General features: G+C 46.2%; 1 protein-coding gene across 1 annotated transcript; it reads right to left on the reverse strand.

The window, feature by feature from the left end:
• Nucleotides 1–577: 577 nt before the first annotated feature.
• On the reverse strand, nt 578–5436 carry LOC120425406 (nucleolar protein dao-5). Its single transcript, XM_039589936.2, has 4 exons — nt 5277–5436; nt 4177–5213; nt 2326–4110; nt 578–2268 (listed from the first exon to the last, which is right to left on the reverse strand). The coding sequence occupies exons 1-4, from the start codon at nt 5305–5307 to the stop codon at nt 721–723; spliced, it is 4401 nt and encodes a 1466-aa protein (XP_039445870.1). The 5' UTR covers nt 5308–5436; the 3' UTR covers nt 578–720.
• Between the last annotated feature and the right edge of the window lie 12919 nt (nt 5437–18355).

Genomic DNA, 18355 nt, shown 5'->3' on the forward strand with positions numbered 1-18355 from the left:
GATACAAGTACACTAAAACACGAGCTAGTTGTGTTTCCGTTTTACTCTGAGACGTTCTAATTCCACCCAAAAATCCCAAATTTTACGTTACGTAATAAAAGAACGCTTCCTTACCCCATTAAGGTCGTAGAAGGTGTCCTTCACTCATGGGGCAATGACGCGCACTCAAAAAAATATTCACGTTGAAGTTACGTGAAAAGTTATGTGGTATTTTTCCACTAGAGTTTTCACGTGCCTTCTACATGATAGCTTAAGAAGAAACGAAATTTTGGAATTATGCGCGGAAAAATCGAAAAAAGCACGGAAGAAAATAAAAAAAATAGAATTAAAAAAAAAACAAAATTTAACATTAAAAAAAAATACAAAAATTCTTATTTTTTAATAATTTCAAACATTGCATAATTATTGATTTTGAAGGTTGAAGGTAAACCGAAAATTTGTTTCGGTGGCAAATTTGCTCCCCTGGCGGTGGGGATGACGAAGTTTTTTCAAGGTGGCAAATTTGATTTGCACCCCAGCGCTGCTGATGCCCTAAGGACAGCTTTTCTTTCGAAAGTTAGGAGCAAAACCCATGGACTAATCTAAGCAATATGTATATTTATAGTAAAAACAAAAAAAAAAGAGTCCGCTTCAAACGTTTACAGTAACACTGATTGGAACAGAACGAATCTTAGACGATATATCGCTTAAAAGTAAAGATCGCAACGCGCGCGCAAAAAGTTAATGCTTCGACTTTTTCTCCCGCAGGTGCGCCGTTTTGCCAAAGATGGCCTGCTTCTTAAAGTTGATCACCTCGTCATCCACGGTGGCCAAATCGATGCGGTTCGCCTTCTTGGCCGACGCCTCCTTCTTGGCGCTAAGCGGCTTCACCAGAAATTCGGTCGAACTCTTTGCGCTTCCACCACCGTTGACCGGAATGTAACCACCTTCGTCGTCGTTGAGCGATTTGGCCCGTTTGGTCTTCTTCTTGCCGGCCGCGGCAGCGGCAGTAAGTTCCTCGACCTCAAACTTTCCCGAGCGCGTCCACACCGGGATGGGCAGACTGCGCACCGGTTCCTGCACGTCTTCCGGCCGGACGCGATTCGCGTTGGCGGCCTTTTTGTTGCGCTTCTTGGTGAGGGCCGCTCGCTGGGCCAGTTCCTGCTGTCCGGTGGGCAGCACGGCGGACACTTTGAAGCCGACCGGCTTGGGCGTGACCGGTTCCTCCCGGAAGCCGTGGTTGCGCCGGATTTTCTGCTGTTCCGGCGTGACCGGTTCCTCCGTGAAGCCCGACTCGAGGCGTGCAAGGGCTTTCAGCTTGCGCGGCGGAGTCGATTCCACCTCGGGGCACGTGACCGTAGGCTTTTCCTGGTTGGGCAGCTTTTGCTTCTTGACCACCTTGGCGACCGGATCGGAGAGGGCTTGCTTCAGCTTAGCCAGGTCTTCGTCGAGTTTGCGCTGTTCGGCTTGGGATTTGGGCTTCTTGGCCGGCTTCGGAATTGGTTCCGAGATGGCCTTCTTCAGCTTTGCCAGTTCCTCGTCGAGCTTCTTCTGTTCGGCTAGGGCTTCCTGTTGCATTACTTCCGAGGATTTCTTGGGCGCTTTCTGCGGTGCTTCCGGTTGCTCGAGCTTCTTCTTCTTCTTAGGTTGGTCACTCTCTGGCGGCGGGATCTCTTCAGTCACGACTTCCGAAATCTTCTTCTTTTCCTTTTTGGGCTTGGCGGCCTCAACCTGCAGCGCTGCCTTGACCTCTTCCACGGCCGTCGGCGGTTGCTGTTGCTGCTGTTGGTTCTTCTCCTTCAACTGTTTCGTCTTCTTCTTGCCCTTACTCTGCTGCTCCTTGCCCAGCTCCTCGATCTGTTCCTTGTACGCTTGGAAAGCCGACACGGCCAGCTTGACCTTGGGCACCTCAACCGCCGGTTCCGTGACCAACTGCTCCACCGCGCTGCTCTTTTTGTCCTTTTTCTTGGCCTTCTTCTCGAACTTGGCCCCGATGCCCGCGGCCTGGCTCTCCCCGCCGTCCTGGTTCTCCTTGTTTAGCTGACGTTGCAGCTTGGCCGCCTTCTTGGCCTTTTTGCGATCGCGTTTCGCTTCCAGCAGGGCCAGTTTGCGCTTGAGGGCACGCGCGACCTGTTCTTCCTTCGTTTCGCCCAGCTCCTCCAGCATGTAGTTGATGGGCTTCTTCTTCTTCTTTTTCTTCTTCTTGTCCGGCGAGCCGGAATCGTCGCCCTCCTTGTCCTCGCCGGAACCTTCGGCCTGGTCGAGCTCCCGCTGGCGGCGCTTTTCGTCCTGGGAATGGAGAGAGTTTTGTGATTTTCGTTAGTCCCAATGTTACAATTCACCTACCTTCTTCTTCTGCCTCAGTGTCGCACTCTGCTTCTTGCGCTCCTTGTCGGCGCGCACAATCTCGTTACACCGGTTCAAAATCGCATCCGCGTCAAACTCGCTCAGATCCTTGACGCGCTTCTTTTTCTGCGGCACGACCTGCTCCACCTCCTCCTCCCCCTCACTGTCCTCGCCATCATCCTCATCAACCTCCATCGGTTCCGGTTCGTCGTCCCCTTCCTCCTCTTCCTCAGGAATGTCCGCCTTCTTGTCCTTCTTGGCGGCACTACGCACCAGCGACTTGTCGAGCGGCTTGTCGGCGGGCAATTTCCCCGGCAGGGAGGCTCGCTTGTTCTCGGGCTTTTTGTCCGCCGTAGACGCCTGGTCCAGCGATTGGCGCTTGTTCTTCTTGGCCAGAGCCAGCGCAGCCGGGTTGGCGAGCAGGCCGGGCTTTTCGGTCTTTTTGGTGTCGGCGACAGGTTCGTGCTCCTGCTCCTGGTCGTCGTTGGCCAGCACGTTGATGGTGGTGCGTTTGGCCTTCTTGGCCGCTGGCGAGTAGAAATCGGCGGAAACAAGCAGCGGCGGAGGCATCGACTTGCGCGATTTGGGCACTTCCGTGGGGTTAAGTGGTTCCTTGGCGGGAGATGCCTTGACAGCGGGAGCGGGACTCTTGGCCAGGTTCTTTTTCGGGGATTGTTCAGGTGCCTTGGCCGGGGTCTTCTTGGGCGACTGTTCGGCAGCTTTGACGGGCGTCTTCTTCGGCGATTTCACGACCTCGGCGGCCGAGTTCTCCGATGCCGTTGCGGTGCGGTCCAGACTAATCGTCGACAAGTCCTTCTTGGAGACTTCCTTTTCATCGTCGCTGGTGTCCACCACCTGGATGATTCGCTTGCGCTTCTTCGCTTTACTCTTGTCCTGCTCAATGTCCGAACCGTCCAAGTCATCACCGGTTCCTTCCAGCAGTTCCGGCTCCTCCTCTTCATCTTCCGGCGCAATAAACGAGTCGTCGTCACCTTCCTCGTCCTCGTCGCTGTCACTGTCTTCGCTTCCGATGGTCTCGCCGTGCTCGGGAACCTCGTTATCCTCCATCTCCCGGCGGTCCTCGCTGTTAATCGAGTCACCCGACTCGTACCCGTCCACCTCCATCGCTTCGTCGTCGATAAAGTTGCTCCCGTCCTGGGAGGATTCACCCCCGAGCAGGTCCGAAACGCCCACCTCTTCGTCCTCGTCCTCGTCTTCCGACGGGGTCGCCTTCTTCGGCGACTTGCGCTTCTTCGCCGACTCCTTCAGCGATTCGTTCAACCGTTTTGTCTCCTCGTCCTTCCGTTCCTGTTCCTCCTGCTTGCGCACGCTAAACACGTCAATTCCCTTCCCGGCGCTTCCCTTCACCGCCTGACTCCACGACTTGGACAGCTTCTCGCCGGCATCGCCGGAACCATCCTTCTGGCCCCTTCCGTCTGGTGTGTTGGACACAAACTTGGGCGAACCCAGCGGTTTCTTCTTCTCGTCGGCTATTGGAGTGCTGCAGGATCCCTCACGCAGACGAGACAGCAGGCCACCTTTCGGCGGTTTGGCGGGCGTCCCAAGGATGCTCATGTCAGCGGCCGTGGCCATGTTCTCGCGCACGTCCTCAACGATGTTGGCCAGCGAGCGGTCCAGGTCGGCCGAGCTCTTGTCGGCGATCTCCACGGACGATTGATCGGCGGTCTTTTGGGGTGTTCCGGGAGCGGGCTCGGATGGTTTCGGTTCGGTGGCTTCCTTCGGCGATTCCTGCACGGTTTCGTCGATATCGAACACTTCCGGTGACTGTAAGAAAAAGTGACGTTTGTTTTAAGAATTCAAGTCAAATCGATTAATTTTATTTTAACTCACCGATTTGCCGACCTTCTTCTCCGGGCTCTTCGCCACTTCCGTTTCCACCTTCTCCTCCTCCTCCTTCTCCCCAAACTTGAAGCTCTTCTCGGCCGACGCCGGAACCGGCGTCCGCGGGTACGCGCTGTGGTTCTGGCGCTCGGGCGTACCCAACTCGTCAAAGGTTACGCTCTTCTGCAGCTTCTGCGCACTTCCGGACAACGACTTGCGTGGCTGCGACTTGCTCGGCGTCATCTCAACGGTTTCGTTCAGCTTCGCGTTGCTTCCCGTCACCACCAGCGGTTCCATTTCGACCACGCTCGTTTCCGCCGCCAGTTCCGTTGCTGCCTTTGTGGGGCTTGCCACCGGAGTCGCTGGCTTCGGCGATTTAACAATGTCCTGCAGCATAATCGAAACTCCCTTCGTGGACGCCACCGAAGTATTCGATTCTTCTTCCTTCATCGAACCATTTTTCCCCGTCGGGGAACCTCTCGGAACGGGCGAGTTCGAAATGGAACGATTGCGCAGCTTGCGGATGTCCAGGTCGGACAGATTGGCTTCCGCATTGCTCGTGTCCTTTTCGTCGTCCTCGACGATCGTGGGCGGTGCCACACTCACGTTGAGCCGAGATTTAGCCGACGCCTTTGGCGTACTGACCGCCGTCACCGACCCATCATCGGAAGTCACACTGTTGCGGCGGGTCATGCGCCGGGTGGCAGCCGGTGCCGTCTGCGGTTCTGCAACAGAATGATCCTGCGAGGCACGACGCCGCGGCGTTCGGCGAACCTCGCCGGAACCACCCAGCTGGGCGGCCTCCACATTCTCCTCGGTCAACGAGGCGGCACGCGACCGCCGTATGGCCCTTTCCGGCTCGAGTTCCTTCAGCTTCTGGACCGCTTTGTTGACACCCCGCGGAGTCGGTTCCGTGCCATTTGTCTCGAGAATCGCGTCCAGCGCGGGCCCCTTCTTGGCGGACGCTGCAGTCGCCTTCTTCGGCGTCCCCGGCCCGATTGATGTGTCCTGGTCAATCGATCTACGTCGCAGGGCACCACGAGTCACTATTGGGAACAAAAATAACCAATCAAAAACCCCACCACTTCCAACTCGCAAAAAAACCCTACCTCGGCCGGATGATTCCTCTTCCTGGCTCATGATGGCACACGTTTCGACACTTTCCCACGGATAATTTATCCAAAATGTAACCGAATCACCGCCGAAGAACACGAAACACGTTTTTCCCGCGGGCAATCAAATTTCAAAGCAAAACAACAAATGCGCTCACTCGTGGTGCGTTTGACAGATTTGACAGCTTGAGCTGTTTAAATCGTTTAAATGTCTCTCGCAACCCGGTGGCGAGCACTCGAAGCGCTCTCATCATTCGAATGCGGTGGTGATTTGTTTACAGCGGTCCAATGGGGTCCTAAAGTCCTCCGTCAATAAAAAACACGATTAAAAACCATTTCTGATCACTTTTTTTCATTTTAATGCAAAAAAAAAATTACAACACAGTATTTATTCATTAATCAACCATGGTCCCCTTGGAACTAGCTGTAACCTTTTCTGTCAAGAAGTACCGCGAAGTTATTTTTTTTAAATTGATTTTAAATTCTTTGCGGTCGTAAAAAGGGTAATTGAACTCAGAAACATAAGATTGATCGTTGCGAACAATAATATCACAAGTTTAAGCTTCATTTTAGGACCCAAACTGAGCCGCTCGAAGCAAGTCCATCCCGTCAATCCTAGAAGTATTACAACCCGGTCGGAAAATAATCTGGTGAATTTGAGTGTCTGGCGCAGGCGTACGTTTGTCGTGCAGTTCAGACACACTTGGCACACTTCTTTTAGCCAGGTTTTGCGAAAAGCCCGACAGCTGTCTGGCTGGCACAATTTTTTTTCTTGGATGGCCCACCTCTACCCGTACACAGTTTTTGTAGCATGGAAGATTTACGAGCAGATAAATTATCTTTCGATAATTCGTCGTTCCTGTTTTGAGAGTGACCTTTAATCTTAACTCTACTTTTGTGTATGTCCATCATTATCTCTTGTATCTCATCTCAAGGCGCTCTTACAAACCCTATGTCGAGCGAGGGGGATGACACTCCTGCGTTGACCGAGCGATAAAGCTCCCTTTTCAAACCTTCGCAGCGCTAACTTTTGCGTTAACCGCGATAACTCGCTTTTTGGTTTACCTTTTTTTGCGTTTACACATCAGACTGCTCGATTTTTTTTGACAGCGAGAACTGTCAAGAGTGAATGACAGTTCTCGTTGTCATATCAGTCGAGCAGTTTGTTTTGGTAGTGTTTAAGTTGTTTTTTTACAATATAAGATTTGATTATCACCAGAGAGGAGGTGCATTCGAGGTGAGTGCATTACAATTTGGTGCAGGACTGGGTCACGGAACACCCGGCGCAAACTCCGCTCGCCTGTGGGTTTCGGCGGCGTGTAGCCACGGAACATCCGGCGCAAAGGCCGCTCGCCCGTGCAGTTCGGCGGAACATCCGGCGCAAACTCCGCTCGCCCTTGGCGTTCGGCGTCGTGTGGACAAGAAGATTGATCAACCAAAACGCAATTGTACTCTACCAACTACCTCAGAAATACGGGAATTGATATAAAGTGCTCGATACCAAGCCTACTCAGAACTAATTCATCTTGGACTCGATGACGCGGAAATCGACTTTAAAGAAAGCATACTTCTACGACCACGTGCATCGAGGAACAAGAACAGCGAGACTGGACACTACGAATTCGTCGACGCGGGTTCTTTTGAATCAGATGATGAAGAATCAGATGGAGAAAATTAAGAAGAATCGCTACAGCCGGACCAACATCAGGAAACACACGGATCAACGATGGCCGCGAATTTTGAATTTGTTGATGCTACGACCATGGACTTCGATGGAGAGGAAAATCTGGACCCAGCTGGACGTGTAGATGATGACCGCTTAGATGATGTGTTTGATCCAGATAGAGTCTACGACGTCGAAGACATGTTTTCAAACCAAACCAAAAAGTTCAATCTCGCCAACTCACGTCACCCAAATTCCAAGCATTCGTTCAAAATTAAAAATTCCAGCGGAAAAATTGTCCACATAAATATCAAAACATTTTTGTGGATGATTCAAAACGGCAAGATTCGCTGAAACGTCGACAGGAACAAACGCTTTCACGAAACTTCGATACAGAACACCTCAACACGCTGTACCGTTAATGAAGTTCAGGAATCCATACACCGTGGCGACTGGGTGGCACTTAAAAGTAATGCGGTTTTTGATAATAGCACACGTTCACGGCTTTCAGTATTTGTCTGGAAAGAGAACTGTTTTTACTTTAGATGAGTGCCCTATAAATCCTCCCAGTGCGAGTAGCGCGAGAGGGGTTGGTGTAACAGGAAATTTTTACATTCTGGGTGATAGCAATACATTGCTGTTGAACACGAACTTGCTGCACAAATGTATTAATATACAAAACTATGTCACTCACATAGAAACCTCACACCACAATGGGTCTGCGTGGGTACAGTCATCTAACCAATTAGATTATGTTTGAGCTATGGTAGAAATTCGAGCGACACCAAAAGTATTAAATTAGTGAAAGGTTCTATAGAATATCGTAGCAGTAAGATTTTTTTTTCTTGACAGTAAAGATACATGAATTGCACTGCATTATAAATTTTGTTTTAACGACGCTGTATTGTTTTAACTAACTAGTTTGTCGAATCACAAATAAAGTGGAATAAAAACTATTTTTTATTTTATTTTTTCGCCTCGCCCTTGTTTTGTATTCACCATTGTCAACAGTTTGTTGTGCTGTTAAACTAGAAAATTTAAAAAAAATAAACTTTTGCCGAAGGAAATTAAACTGAATAAAAAAAAAATACATCTTTTTCTTATAATTACATTTCAAACTTGCCCAAATTTTTTCCACTCAAGTTGAACAGGTCGCGGGGTGGGTAATCTTCTTGCGCATCATGTTGAACCAGTCATTTCGATGCGCGAGACCAGTGACTCGGGAACGTCCAGCTTGGAGTAGCCGCCCTTGTTGAATGCTGCCAGCACCACATCCAGCACTTGAGCCGGTTCATTTCACGGAATACTGCCCATCCGCAACACTGTGCAGATCTTCGTAACCGGTGGCTCGGGCGGGAAATTTCCACCCTTGTTGAACTCCGTCACTACGAGCATCGACGCCGGCAAAGTGCTACTGTTGTTGCCGAGGTTGTTGCTCATGTCCCCACGGGGGTCCAGATTCTACGCGCCCGCGTGACCATTTGTATCAGCAAGGAGAAGAAACCAGAGAATCTCCGCACGACGTTTGATGTCAGTCTGCAAAAGAACTAGAATTCAGCCCTCTAAATCCTACAGTTAGATCCGGACAAATTTCACGTTTGCACTTAGCTGCCCGTACAGGTCCTAAAATAGATGTAAACCTTGCCGGCGCCATCGCTGGACGCTCGACATGAAAGTCCAAATGTAGCCTGTGAAGGTTAATTGCGCTGAAGATCACAACCTTGTTGTCTAAGCTCTGGGAGGCTAGCCTCTTATCGTACGGGGGGTGACTGCGAGCATTCACAGCGCAAGCTTTTGTCGTCGGAGGTCGTCACGAAGCGCCGGTTTCCGTTGACGAAGTTGACCAATCCTAGATGACAGTCGTACTCCTGGACGATATCGCCACTGCGGGTGTCCCACTGTAAGAAAAGGAAATTTGAAGTTTCTTTTCCATTTTATTTTTCAGTTAAACCTTCTCACGCAAACCATCTTCTTGTCGAAAGTTCCTGCCACAAATAGAAGCTGTTTGTGGTAATCCGAGTCGAACTTTACACAAAACGGAATCTTCCGAGAGCTAAAGCTTGACACGACGTCACCCCTTTCGGTGTCCGACAGCCCTCTCACACGGCCTGCCGGAGGCGCCGATCGTTATAAATCTCCCAGATATTGATCCGGGTGTCCATACTGCAAGACAGCAGAAGATGGGTCGATTTGGGAAATCACCGGAACCACCTTCCCACTCGGAAAATAATCTGGTAAATTTGAGTGTCTGTTATTCTAGCCAAGTTATGCGTAACGCCAGACGAATCTGGCGAAAATCGGGCAAAATTTCTGCCAGCTGTCTGGCAACAAAATCAACCGGTTCAATCGGTTGAACCGTGCACGACCGGTTTGTGTCATATTCGCCAGAAATCATGGCAGAAATCTGGGGCAAATCTGGGGGAAATTCTGCCAGATGGCTGGCGCAAGCCCCCAGACGAACGCCAGAATTGCGCCCGCAATTTCCGACCGGGTTGGTGTGACCGACCCTGGCCTAATTGGAAGCTTTCGGCAGGAAGCACCGGTCGGGGGCACCACTCCTGCGCGAAACAAAAAACCGGCATCGTGCGGTGAATGCAAAAACGATCGACCTCCCGGTCGGAAATTACGGGCGCAATTCTGGCGTTCGTCTGGGGGCTTGCGCCAGCCATCTGGCAGAATTTCCCCCAGATTTGCCCCAGATTTCTGCCATGATTTCTGGCGAATATGACACAAACCGGTCGTGCACGGTTCAACCGATTGAACCGGTTGATTTTGTTGCCAGACAGCTGGCTGAAATTTTGCCCGATTTTCGCCAGATTCGTCTGGCGTTACGCAAAACTTGGCTAGAATAAGTGTGCCAAGTGTGCCTGAACTGCACCCCCCAATCAGAATTTCACCCAGATTTGCCCCTGATTTCTGCCATGATTTCTGGCGAATATGACACAAACCGGTCGTGCACGGTTCAACCGATTGAACCGGTTGATTTTGTTGCCAGACAGCTGGCAGAAATTATGCCCGATTTTCGCCAGATTCGTCTGGCGTTACGCAAAACTTGGCTAGAATAAGTGTGCCAAGTGTGTCTGAACTGCACGACAAACGTCCGCCTGCGCCAGACACTCAAATTTACCAGATTATTTTCCGAGTGGGCTTGACCAATCGGTTTATCCTCAGTTACGCGGTTCCGGCGCTGCTTTTTGGCCATCATCTCCGCAATCTCAGCCCGCTCGGTCCCGTGCGTTTTTAACACATTTTCTTCATCCTCGTACTCAATGAAACACCGACGTCTTCCGGCTTGTCGTTCCTATTTTTTATTCTCCGGTCCGATCCGCTCTGGTAGATTCAAACAACGGCTTCCCGTCAGTGGCGCGGCACAAAACCTCCAACGTTTTCGAGTGGACTAGTAAGTAAAAAAAACTTTCCTGATTGCTTTGATTATTTTGGTAACGAAAACTGCAGGAAAAAAATCAAAACAAAAAATGGGTTGCCAAACCCGATAAAAAAACTACTCGATTACTTCTTTTTCTTCAATACACTGCTTCCACTTCAACAGCAACAGGTTCATCGCCGATTCACAGGAGTGATGTTTCCGAAAACCAGATTGTTCCTTCAGCAGCACACCAGTACGATCAATGAACGCTATCAGTTGTTCCTTCACGAGTGTCTCCATGATATTGATAGGTCTATGGTTCCCTCGGATTTTTCGATTTTTGAATCTTTGGGATGGGAATCACCAAGGTCCTCTTCTATGTGTCTGGGAATTCACCTCGCGATAGCGACTTGTTTACGATATCCAGCAACTCAACAGCAACCACGTCCAAAACATCCATCATGACCCGTTTCGTGACGGGGTCGGGTCAATCGGCAGAAAACCGAACGGCAGAATGCCGAATGGCAGAATGCCAAATGGCAGAAATTTCAATCGGCAGAAAAATAAATGGCCGAATGATAAATGGCAGAAAAGGTCAAATGGCAGAATATAATATGGCAGAAAAGGTCAATCGGCAGAAAGGGTCAATGAGCAGAAAATTAAGAAGCCGAAAAATCAAAAGGCAGAAAAATCAAAAGGCAGAAAAATTAAAAAGCAGAAAAGTTAAATGGCAGAACGTTAATAAGCAGAAAAATTAATTGGCAGAAAATTAATTAGCAGAAAATTAAATGGCAGAAAGTTGATCAGCAGAAAAAATAAATAGCAGAAAATTAAATGGCAGAAAATTAAACGGCAGAATAGTTAGTTGGCAGAATAGTTAAATGGCAGAATAGTCAAATGGCAGAACAGCCAAATGGCAGAATAATCAAATGGCGGAATAATTAATTAGCAGAAGAGTTGAATGGCAGAATAGTTAAATGGCAGAATGTCAAATGGCAGAATAAATAATTCACAGGAGAGTTGAATGGCAGAATAGTCCAATGGCAGAACAGTCAAATGGCAGAATAGTCAAACGGCAGAATAGTTCAATTGGACAATTGGACAAATGGCAGAATTCACTTGATTTAATATTAATAGTACGTTCATGTGAAGTGCCGGTGCGGCACTGAGTGCCGCACTCGTCGGTGCCAGTTTTGATTCAATCGAACGTCATTTGTCAGTGTGCGTGGAACTCGCATGAAACTGAAAAAATATCGAGTGCGGCACTAGAGTTTCAGTTCCAAGATGGCAGCGAAACTCGTGCGGAACTAGCGCGAGTTTTTCCAAAGAAACACTTTGCTTATATTGTAACTTCAGTGTTTATTCAACATAAACAGTTTATCAAACAGTTCATGCAATAAAAGTAATAATTTTTAATAAATTGTACTGTTTAACATTTAGAGTCTTTTGAATAGGTCCTTTAAACATATGAAACACAATAGCTTATAGGACCTTGTTTAAAAAAAAAAAAAATATGATCCGATGGAGGTTATGTTACACATGACCAGTCTGCCCAAGAACTATGCAAGAAGCATGTTGAAATGGTGGCAAATTTTCGATTCGGACAGTGCATGTGTTTAAATGGGGAGAAAGACCGCAATGTAGTACCGCCCCTTTCAAATGTTGCTCCAGCCAGCCCAGTCACGAAATATTCTAGCAGAGCTGGTTCTGCTAAAACCCTGCTAGAACGGTGGAGCATTTCTGCTAGAATGCTGTAAGAATTTCCAGCTTTGTTAGAACTGTGCTAGATCGTCGTAACTGGGAGATTTCTACCACTTGAAGCAGTGTATGCACTTGGTAAGAAACCAGTCAAGGAAAATTTCAAATGGGCAACAACAGCAGCGAAAGCAAGCCAGAGATGGTGTAGAAAACCCCCCAAAAAATCGCTTCGTTGTTCTGCTGTTCGTAAAAATGTTTTTTGACTCCTTTCCCTTTCGAGCTGCGTACTGGCCCTGTGTCCTAAATAGTTCCTTAGTAACTTTTTAAAATGGCGTAACCATTAATGTAAACAAACAGTCTATCCCACTTGCTCTGGTGACAGTTATGGTTGTGTAAGAGTGAGATAGAGTTATCTACGTGCGAATGTATTGCGTGTTTGAACACGAAGGGTTTTTAGGTTAAAATTTGTACCCGCCAGCAAAAACAAAGTGTGCGTGAGATCGGGCTTAGATAGCTTAGATTTTGATTATCGAGAAATTAAAAGTGAGAGTGTGTGCAACATGGAGTTAAACTTTCTGTGCAGTTGCTGTGAAGATTCCCATGGCACTTCGAAAAGTTTAACTCCATGTTGCACGCACACACTCTCACTAATTTCTCGATACTATTTTCGAGTAGATCAATCGCCTGTAAAAACCAGGTGTTTACCACGTGCACCACCACAGCTGATTTTGACAGACGAATCATTCTACTCGATTTGCCTAAGTATGCGTGTCAATTTTGTTACGAACTAACACACTCTCGCGCGTGGATATCTCTATCGAGCTGTCAAATCTTAACATGGAGTTAAACTTTCTGTGCAGTTGCTGTGAAGCTTACCAAGGCTTTTCAAAAAGTTTAACTCCATGTTGCACGCACACACTCTCACAAAAGCAAAATGAAATGGTACCCTAATGTGCGAACGCGTAATAAATACAGATTGGCCGATGCAAAATAAATCGGCACTGGCAACGTATGTTTTGCGCTTGCAACACTGTCAGTTTTGCTGGGCGTAAAGGGCGGTTGGTGTCCAGCACGTTTGGTGTCCAGAAACATTGGCCAATCTGTTTGCCTTGACAATCTGTAGTAATAAAGAGTTATCTACGTGCGCATGTATTGCGTGTAGGGTAAAGTGGGGCATTGGGGCAAGTGTAACAAGCTAAGGAAATGCTCGTTATAACCCATTAAAAACGTAAAAAATCTGTCGGATTTTTTTTATAATCATCTTATTCCAGGTCTTGACTAAGACTTTGATAGAACAAGTTTTAAAAAAATCCAGTTTTTTAATGTAAAAAATCGATTTTAAATTTTTTGATTTTCCTTACGTTCTTCTCAACTAGTGGGGCAAGACGAACAACCCGTTGGGGCAAGAAGAACAATGCATGAAACAACATGTTAATTTGCTAACAATTGAACTGTTATCAATTAGATACATCAGATTAGAATGTATTTGAAACGTTTCTTTCATTTTTAGATTAAATAATAATATTTTACTAAAAATTTGATCGTTTTTACGAAAAAAATATTACTTAGATGAAAAAAAGGAAATTTTCATAATATCATTATATTTTGCATGGACAATTTTTTTTAACAATTGTTTATCAGTTTTTAAGTACTTAAGTACAATTCGTATTTTTTTCCATACTAAAAATCCATATGGTACACTTGCCCCACATGAACAAGATTTTTCAAAAGCTCTCAACAAAAATAACTAAAAGTTAAATCATACTTTATAATAGGTGCAAGTCATTGGTAGGGACACTACTGATCTAGGAAAAATAGCATTTTGATAAAATGAGCCATAAAACGAACCCTAAGCCTTATTTTGTACCATCCAAATATTATAAGAAAACAATGGTTTTGAAAAAAACTTCATTAAACCTTATGGCCCTTGGCGTTTACGTCGTTTTGGCGGTTATGTGTTAGTAGAATCAGTTAATTGTATTGCTACACACAAAGAAAAAATACTCTAAATTTAAAAAGATCGTTCGTTGGATTAAAAGTTCGCGTTGGTGAATATTCGTAGAAAGTTCAAACTTTTTAATTTAAAAGTTGGAAAGTTTTTGATGTACCATGCATTTCTGGAACAAAATCGTTGTATCGGTAAAAGTTTTAAACTTTTAATTGGAAAAGAAACCTTTTATGGCAAGAATAAACAACATTTAATACTGCAGTAATGATTTTGAAAAAATGTGATGGATTTTATTTCAATATTTTAATATTAAAACAGTATGTTTTCGATTTTTTTTTGTATTTAACGGATCTGCTTATGGTTGGCCAACTTCCGCGTCCAAGCTGTACCGATTCTTACGGTACGCCACCGGTCACGTTCGAAGGCCCCAGGCTGAGCAGGTTACGGATGGATGTTTCGTTGGGGAGCAACATCGCGGCCTTTATTTTGGAGCGCGACAGCGATGTAGAGAACAGGGTGGTCTCGTTGCCGGCCATCATCAGGACAGGCTTGGAGGAGTTGGCCATTGGTTGTTGATTCGGGAAGGGAAGTCGACGTTTTCCGGCTAGGAAGTGAAGCGCATCAACGGATAGTTCACGATCACTCCGTCCTCCTTCGAGAATGATACAGATATTGCCAACTCGCCGTCAAAGTTCATCCGGCCGAAGCTGCGCCGTTGCGAGATGAGCGTTTGCGGGCGGGAGTTGCTGAAAGAGTTTTAAAGTAAATGAAATTGGCTAGACACTGAACACATTCTCAATACTCACCTGTAACTTCTTCGGTATTCCAGGTAGATGTTTTTGATCAGGTTCGTCGGATCTCGCTCCAACCTCTGGAAGTAATCTGAGTACGACAGCTCCAGGACCTGCGGCTTTCGTACAGACGGTCCTTCCAGAACTAGTGCAAACTGTTCTTCCGGATGTTTAGGTAATACTCGTCCCGCAACGAGAAATGGACTGCGGACCCTCGGGACATCCCACACTGTCCCGTCATCACTTCTGGCACATAATGCTGCTGATGGTCGTAAACCGCCGGCACCGAGTGCAACATCCGCGCTGACCACCTCCGATTATGCCGCTACTCGTCGTTTCCCTCTTCCGTCGGATCCTTCTCCTCACCGTGAAAATTAACTTTTTCGTACTTGTTCAAAAAGCGGATGTAAATCTGCTTCAACGTCAATCTCGTCTACCCACCCCGGGCCACCACCACCGAATACAACCGGTGCAAATCCACATCCCGACCTCCGATCTTCGGCAACCACATAAACGGTGCCTACAAAAACAAACAAAATAATCTCAAACGCCACCAAACACCCAAGCTTCTTTCTTACCCATTTCGGTCGTGAAACAGCTGCAGGTTCTGCCGGAAGCTGCAGCCATGGCCTTATCCTTTTGAAAACCAACTTTCCCCTAATCTCCCAACCTTGTTCCGCACCCGTACCCGAGCCCGCACCATCCTCTTTCGAAAGTTTCCGCGTCCAAGTCCTGGCAGCGTCCGCGTTCGGTTTTGATAGTCGTTGTGGACCTCCACTCACCGGAATCACCAAAACGTTTGTTTACATTTTGGACTTAGGCGAACACGGTTACACGAGAACGACAAAATGAAAGAAATTTTACAGTCGAATTAAAAGTGAAAACTTTTAAATCAGTGAGCAATGAGATTTTCAAAAACTGCAGCAGTAAAAGTTTTCATTTTCAAAACAAGAAAAAAACTTTTAATGTGGAAAATTTTAACAACTTTTTTATTCTTAAGTAAGTTACTTTTGTCATTACCGTAATATTTTTTTGTGTGTAGCAACAATTCCTCATACTGGAAATAATCACAACTGTAAAAGTTACGGCCGTACGAGCGATTGTTCCATTTGCCCCATATGGTCGTCTTGCCCCACCTTCCCCTACGTACACGAAAAATTTTGTAGTACCAGCCAGCAAAACAAATGGTGCGCTAGTGTGTGTGAGATCGGGCTTAGAAAGCTCTATCGAGAAATTAAAAGTGCAACATGGAGTTAAACTTTCTGTCAAGCTTCTGTGAAGTTTTCCATGGCAGCTGCGAAAGTTTAACTCCATGTTACCGGCTCACATCTCTCTTTTTAATTTCTCGATAGAGATCTCCACGGTTTTTCTCACGCGCGAGAGTGTGTTAGTTCGTAACAAAATTGACACGCATACTTAGGCAAATCGAGTAGAATGATTCGTCTGTCAAAATCAGCTGTGGTGGTGCACGTGGTAAACACCTGGTTTTTACAGGCGATTGATCTACTCGAAAATAGTATAATCAAAATCTAAGCTATCTAAGCCCGATCTCACGCACACTTTGTTTTTGCTGGCGGGTACAAATTTTAACCTAAAAACCCTTCGTGTTCAAACACGCAATACATTCGCACGTAGATAACTCTATCTCACTCTTACACAACCATAACTGTCACCAGAGCAAGTGGGATAGACTGTTTGTTTACATTAATGGTTACGCCATTTTAAAAAGTTACTAAGGAACTATTTAGGACACAGGGCCAGTACGCAGCTCGAAAGGGAAAGGAGTCAAAAAACATTTTTACGAACAGCAGAACAACGAAGCGATTTTTTGGGGGGTTTTCTACACCATCTCTGGCTTGCTTTCGCTGCTGTTGTTGCCCATTTGAAATTTTCCTTGACTGGTTTCTTACCAAGTGCATACACTGCTTCAAGTGGTAGAAATCTCCCAGTTACGACGATCTAGCACAGTTCTAACAAAGCTGGAAATTCTTACAGCTTTCTAGCAGAAATGCTCCACCGTTCTAGCAGGGTTTTAGCAGAACCAGCTCTGCTAGAATATTTCGTGACTGGGCTGGCTGGAGCAACATTTGAAAGGGGCGGTACTACATTGCGGTCTTTCTCCCCATTTAAACACATGCACTGTCCGAATCGAAAATTTGCCACCATTTCAACATGCTTCTTGCATAGTTCTTGGGCAGACTGGTCATGTGTAACATAACCTCCATCGGTTCATAGTTTTTTTTTTAAAAAAGGTCCTATAAGCTATTGTGTTTCATATGTTTAAAGGACCTATTCAAAAGACTCTAAATGTTAAACAGTACAATTTATTAAAAATTATTACTTTTATTGCATGAACTGTTTGATAAACTGTTTATGTTGAATAAACACTGAAGTTACAATATAAGCAAAGTGTTTCTTTGGAAAAACTCGCGCTAGTTCCGCACGAGTTTCGCTGCCATCTTGGAACTGAAACTCTAGTGCCGCACTCGATATTTTTTTCAGTTTCATGCGAGTTCCACGCACACTGACAAATGACGTTCGATTGAATCAAAACTGGCACCGACGAGTGCGGCACTCAGTGCCGCACCGGCACTTCAAATGAACGTACTATTAATATTAAATCAAGTGAATTCTGCCATTTGACTATTCTGCCGTTTGACTATTCTGCCATTTGACTGTTCTGCCATTGGACTATTCTGCCGTTTGACTATTCTGTCATTTGACTGTTCTGCCATTGGACTATTCTGCCATTCAACTCTCCTGTGAATTATTTATTCTGCCATTTGACATTCTGCCATTTAACTATTCTGCCATTCAACTCTTCTGCTAATTAATTATTCCGCCATTTGATTATTCTGCCATTTGGCTGTTCTGCCATTTGACTATTCTGCCATTTAACTATTCTGCCAACTAACTATTCTGCCGTTTAATTTTCTGCCATTTAATTTTCTGCTATTTATTTTTTCTGCTGATCAACTTTCTGCCATTTAATTTTCTGCTAATTAATTTTCTGCCAATTAATTTTTCTGCTTATTAACGTTCTGCCATTTAACTTTTCTGCTTTTTGATTTTTCTGCCTTTTGATTTTTCTGCCTTTTGATTTTTCGGCTCTTTGACTTATTCTGCCAATTAATTTTCTGCCTTTTAATTTTCTGCTGATTGACCTTTTCCGCCATTTAATATTCTGCCATTTGACCTATTCTGCTATTTGTCCTTTCTGCCATGTGATTTTCTGCCATTTGGCATTCTGCCATTCGGCATTCTGCCGATCGGTTTTCTGCCGATTGACCCGACCCCTTTCGTGACATTTTTAACTCCAGCACAATTCGTAAGTGACCGTACCGTTTCCTTCAGTTTGTTCATCGTGATTGGTTCAAACTTACTCAACAACTCCTTGTGGTCTGTCTTTCCTGTCATCGGCGGTCGTAAATGCCGTTGGTGGAATCTTTGCATGTATCTCTTCCGCACTCTGTACAAAGAACTCTTTCAGAAGCCTCGCCGTCTCAGCATCTCCTCGTGGTTCTCCAAACACTTCTTAGTTGGCGGCTGTCCCAAAGGCTGGATCAGCGATTTCAAACACCGCCACAGCTTCTTTTTTCTTAGTGACGA

This window comes from Culex pipiens, chromosome 1 (genome assembly GCF_016801865.2).
Source record: "Culex pipiens pallens isolate TS chromosome 1, TS_CPP_V2, whole genome shotgun sequence".
NCBI classification, from domain to species: domain Eukaryota; kingdom Metazoa; phylum Arthropoda; class Insecta; order Diptera; family Culicidae; genus Culex; species Culex pipiens.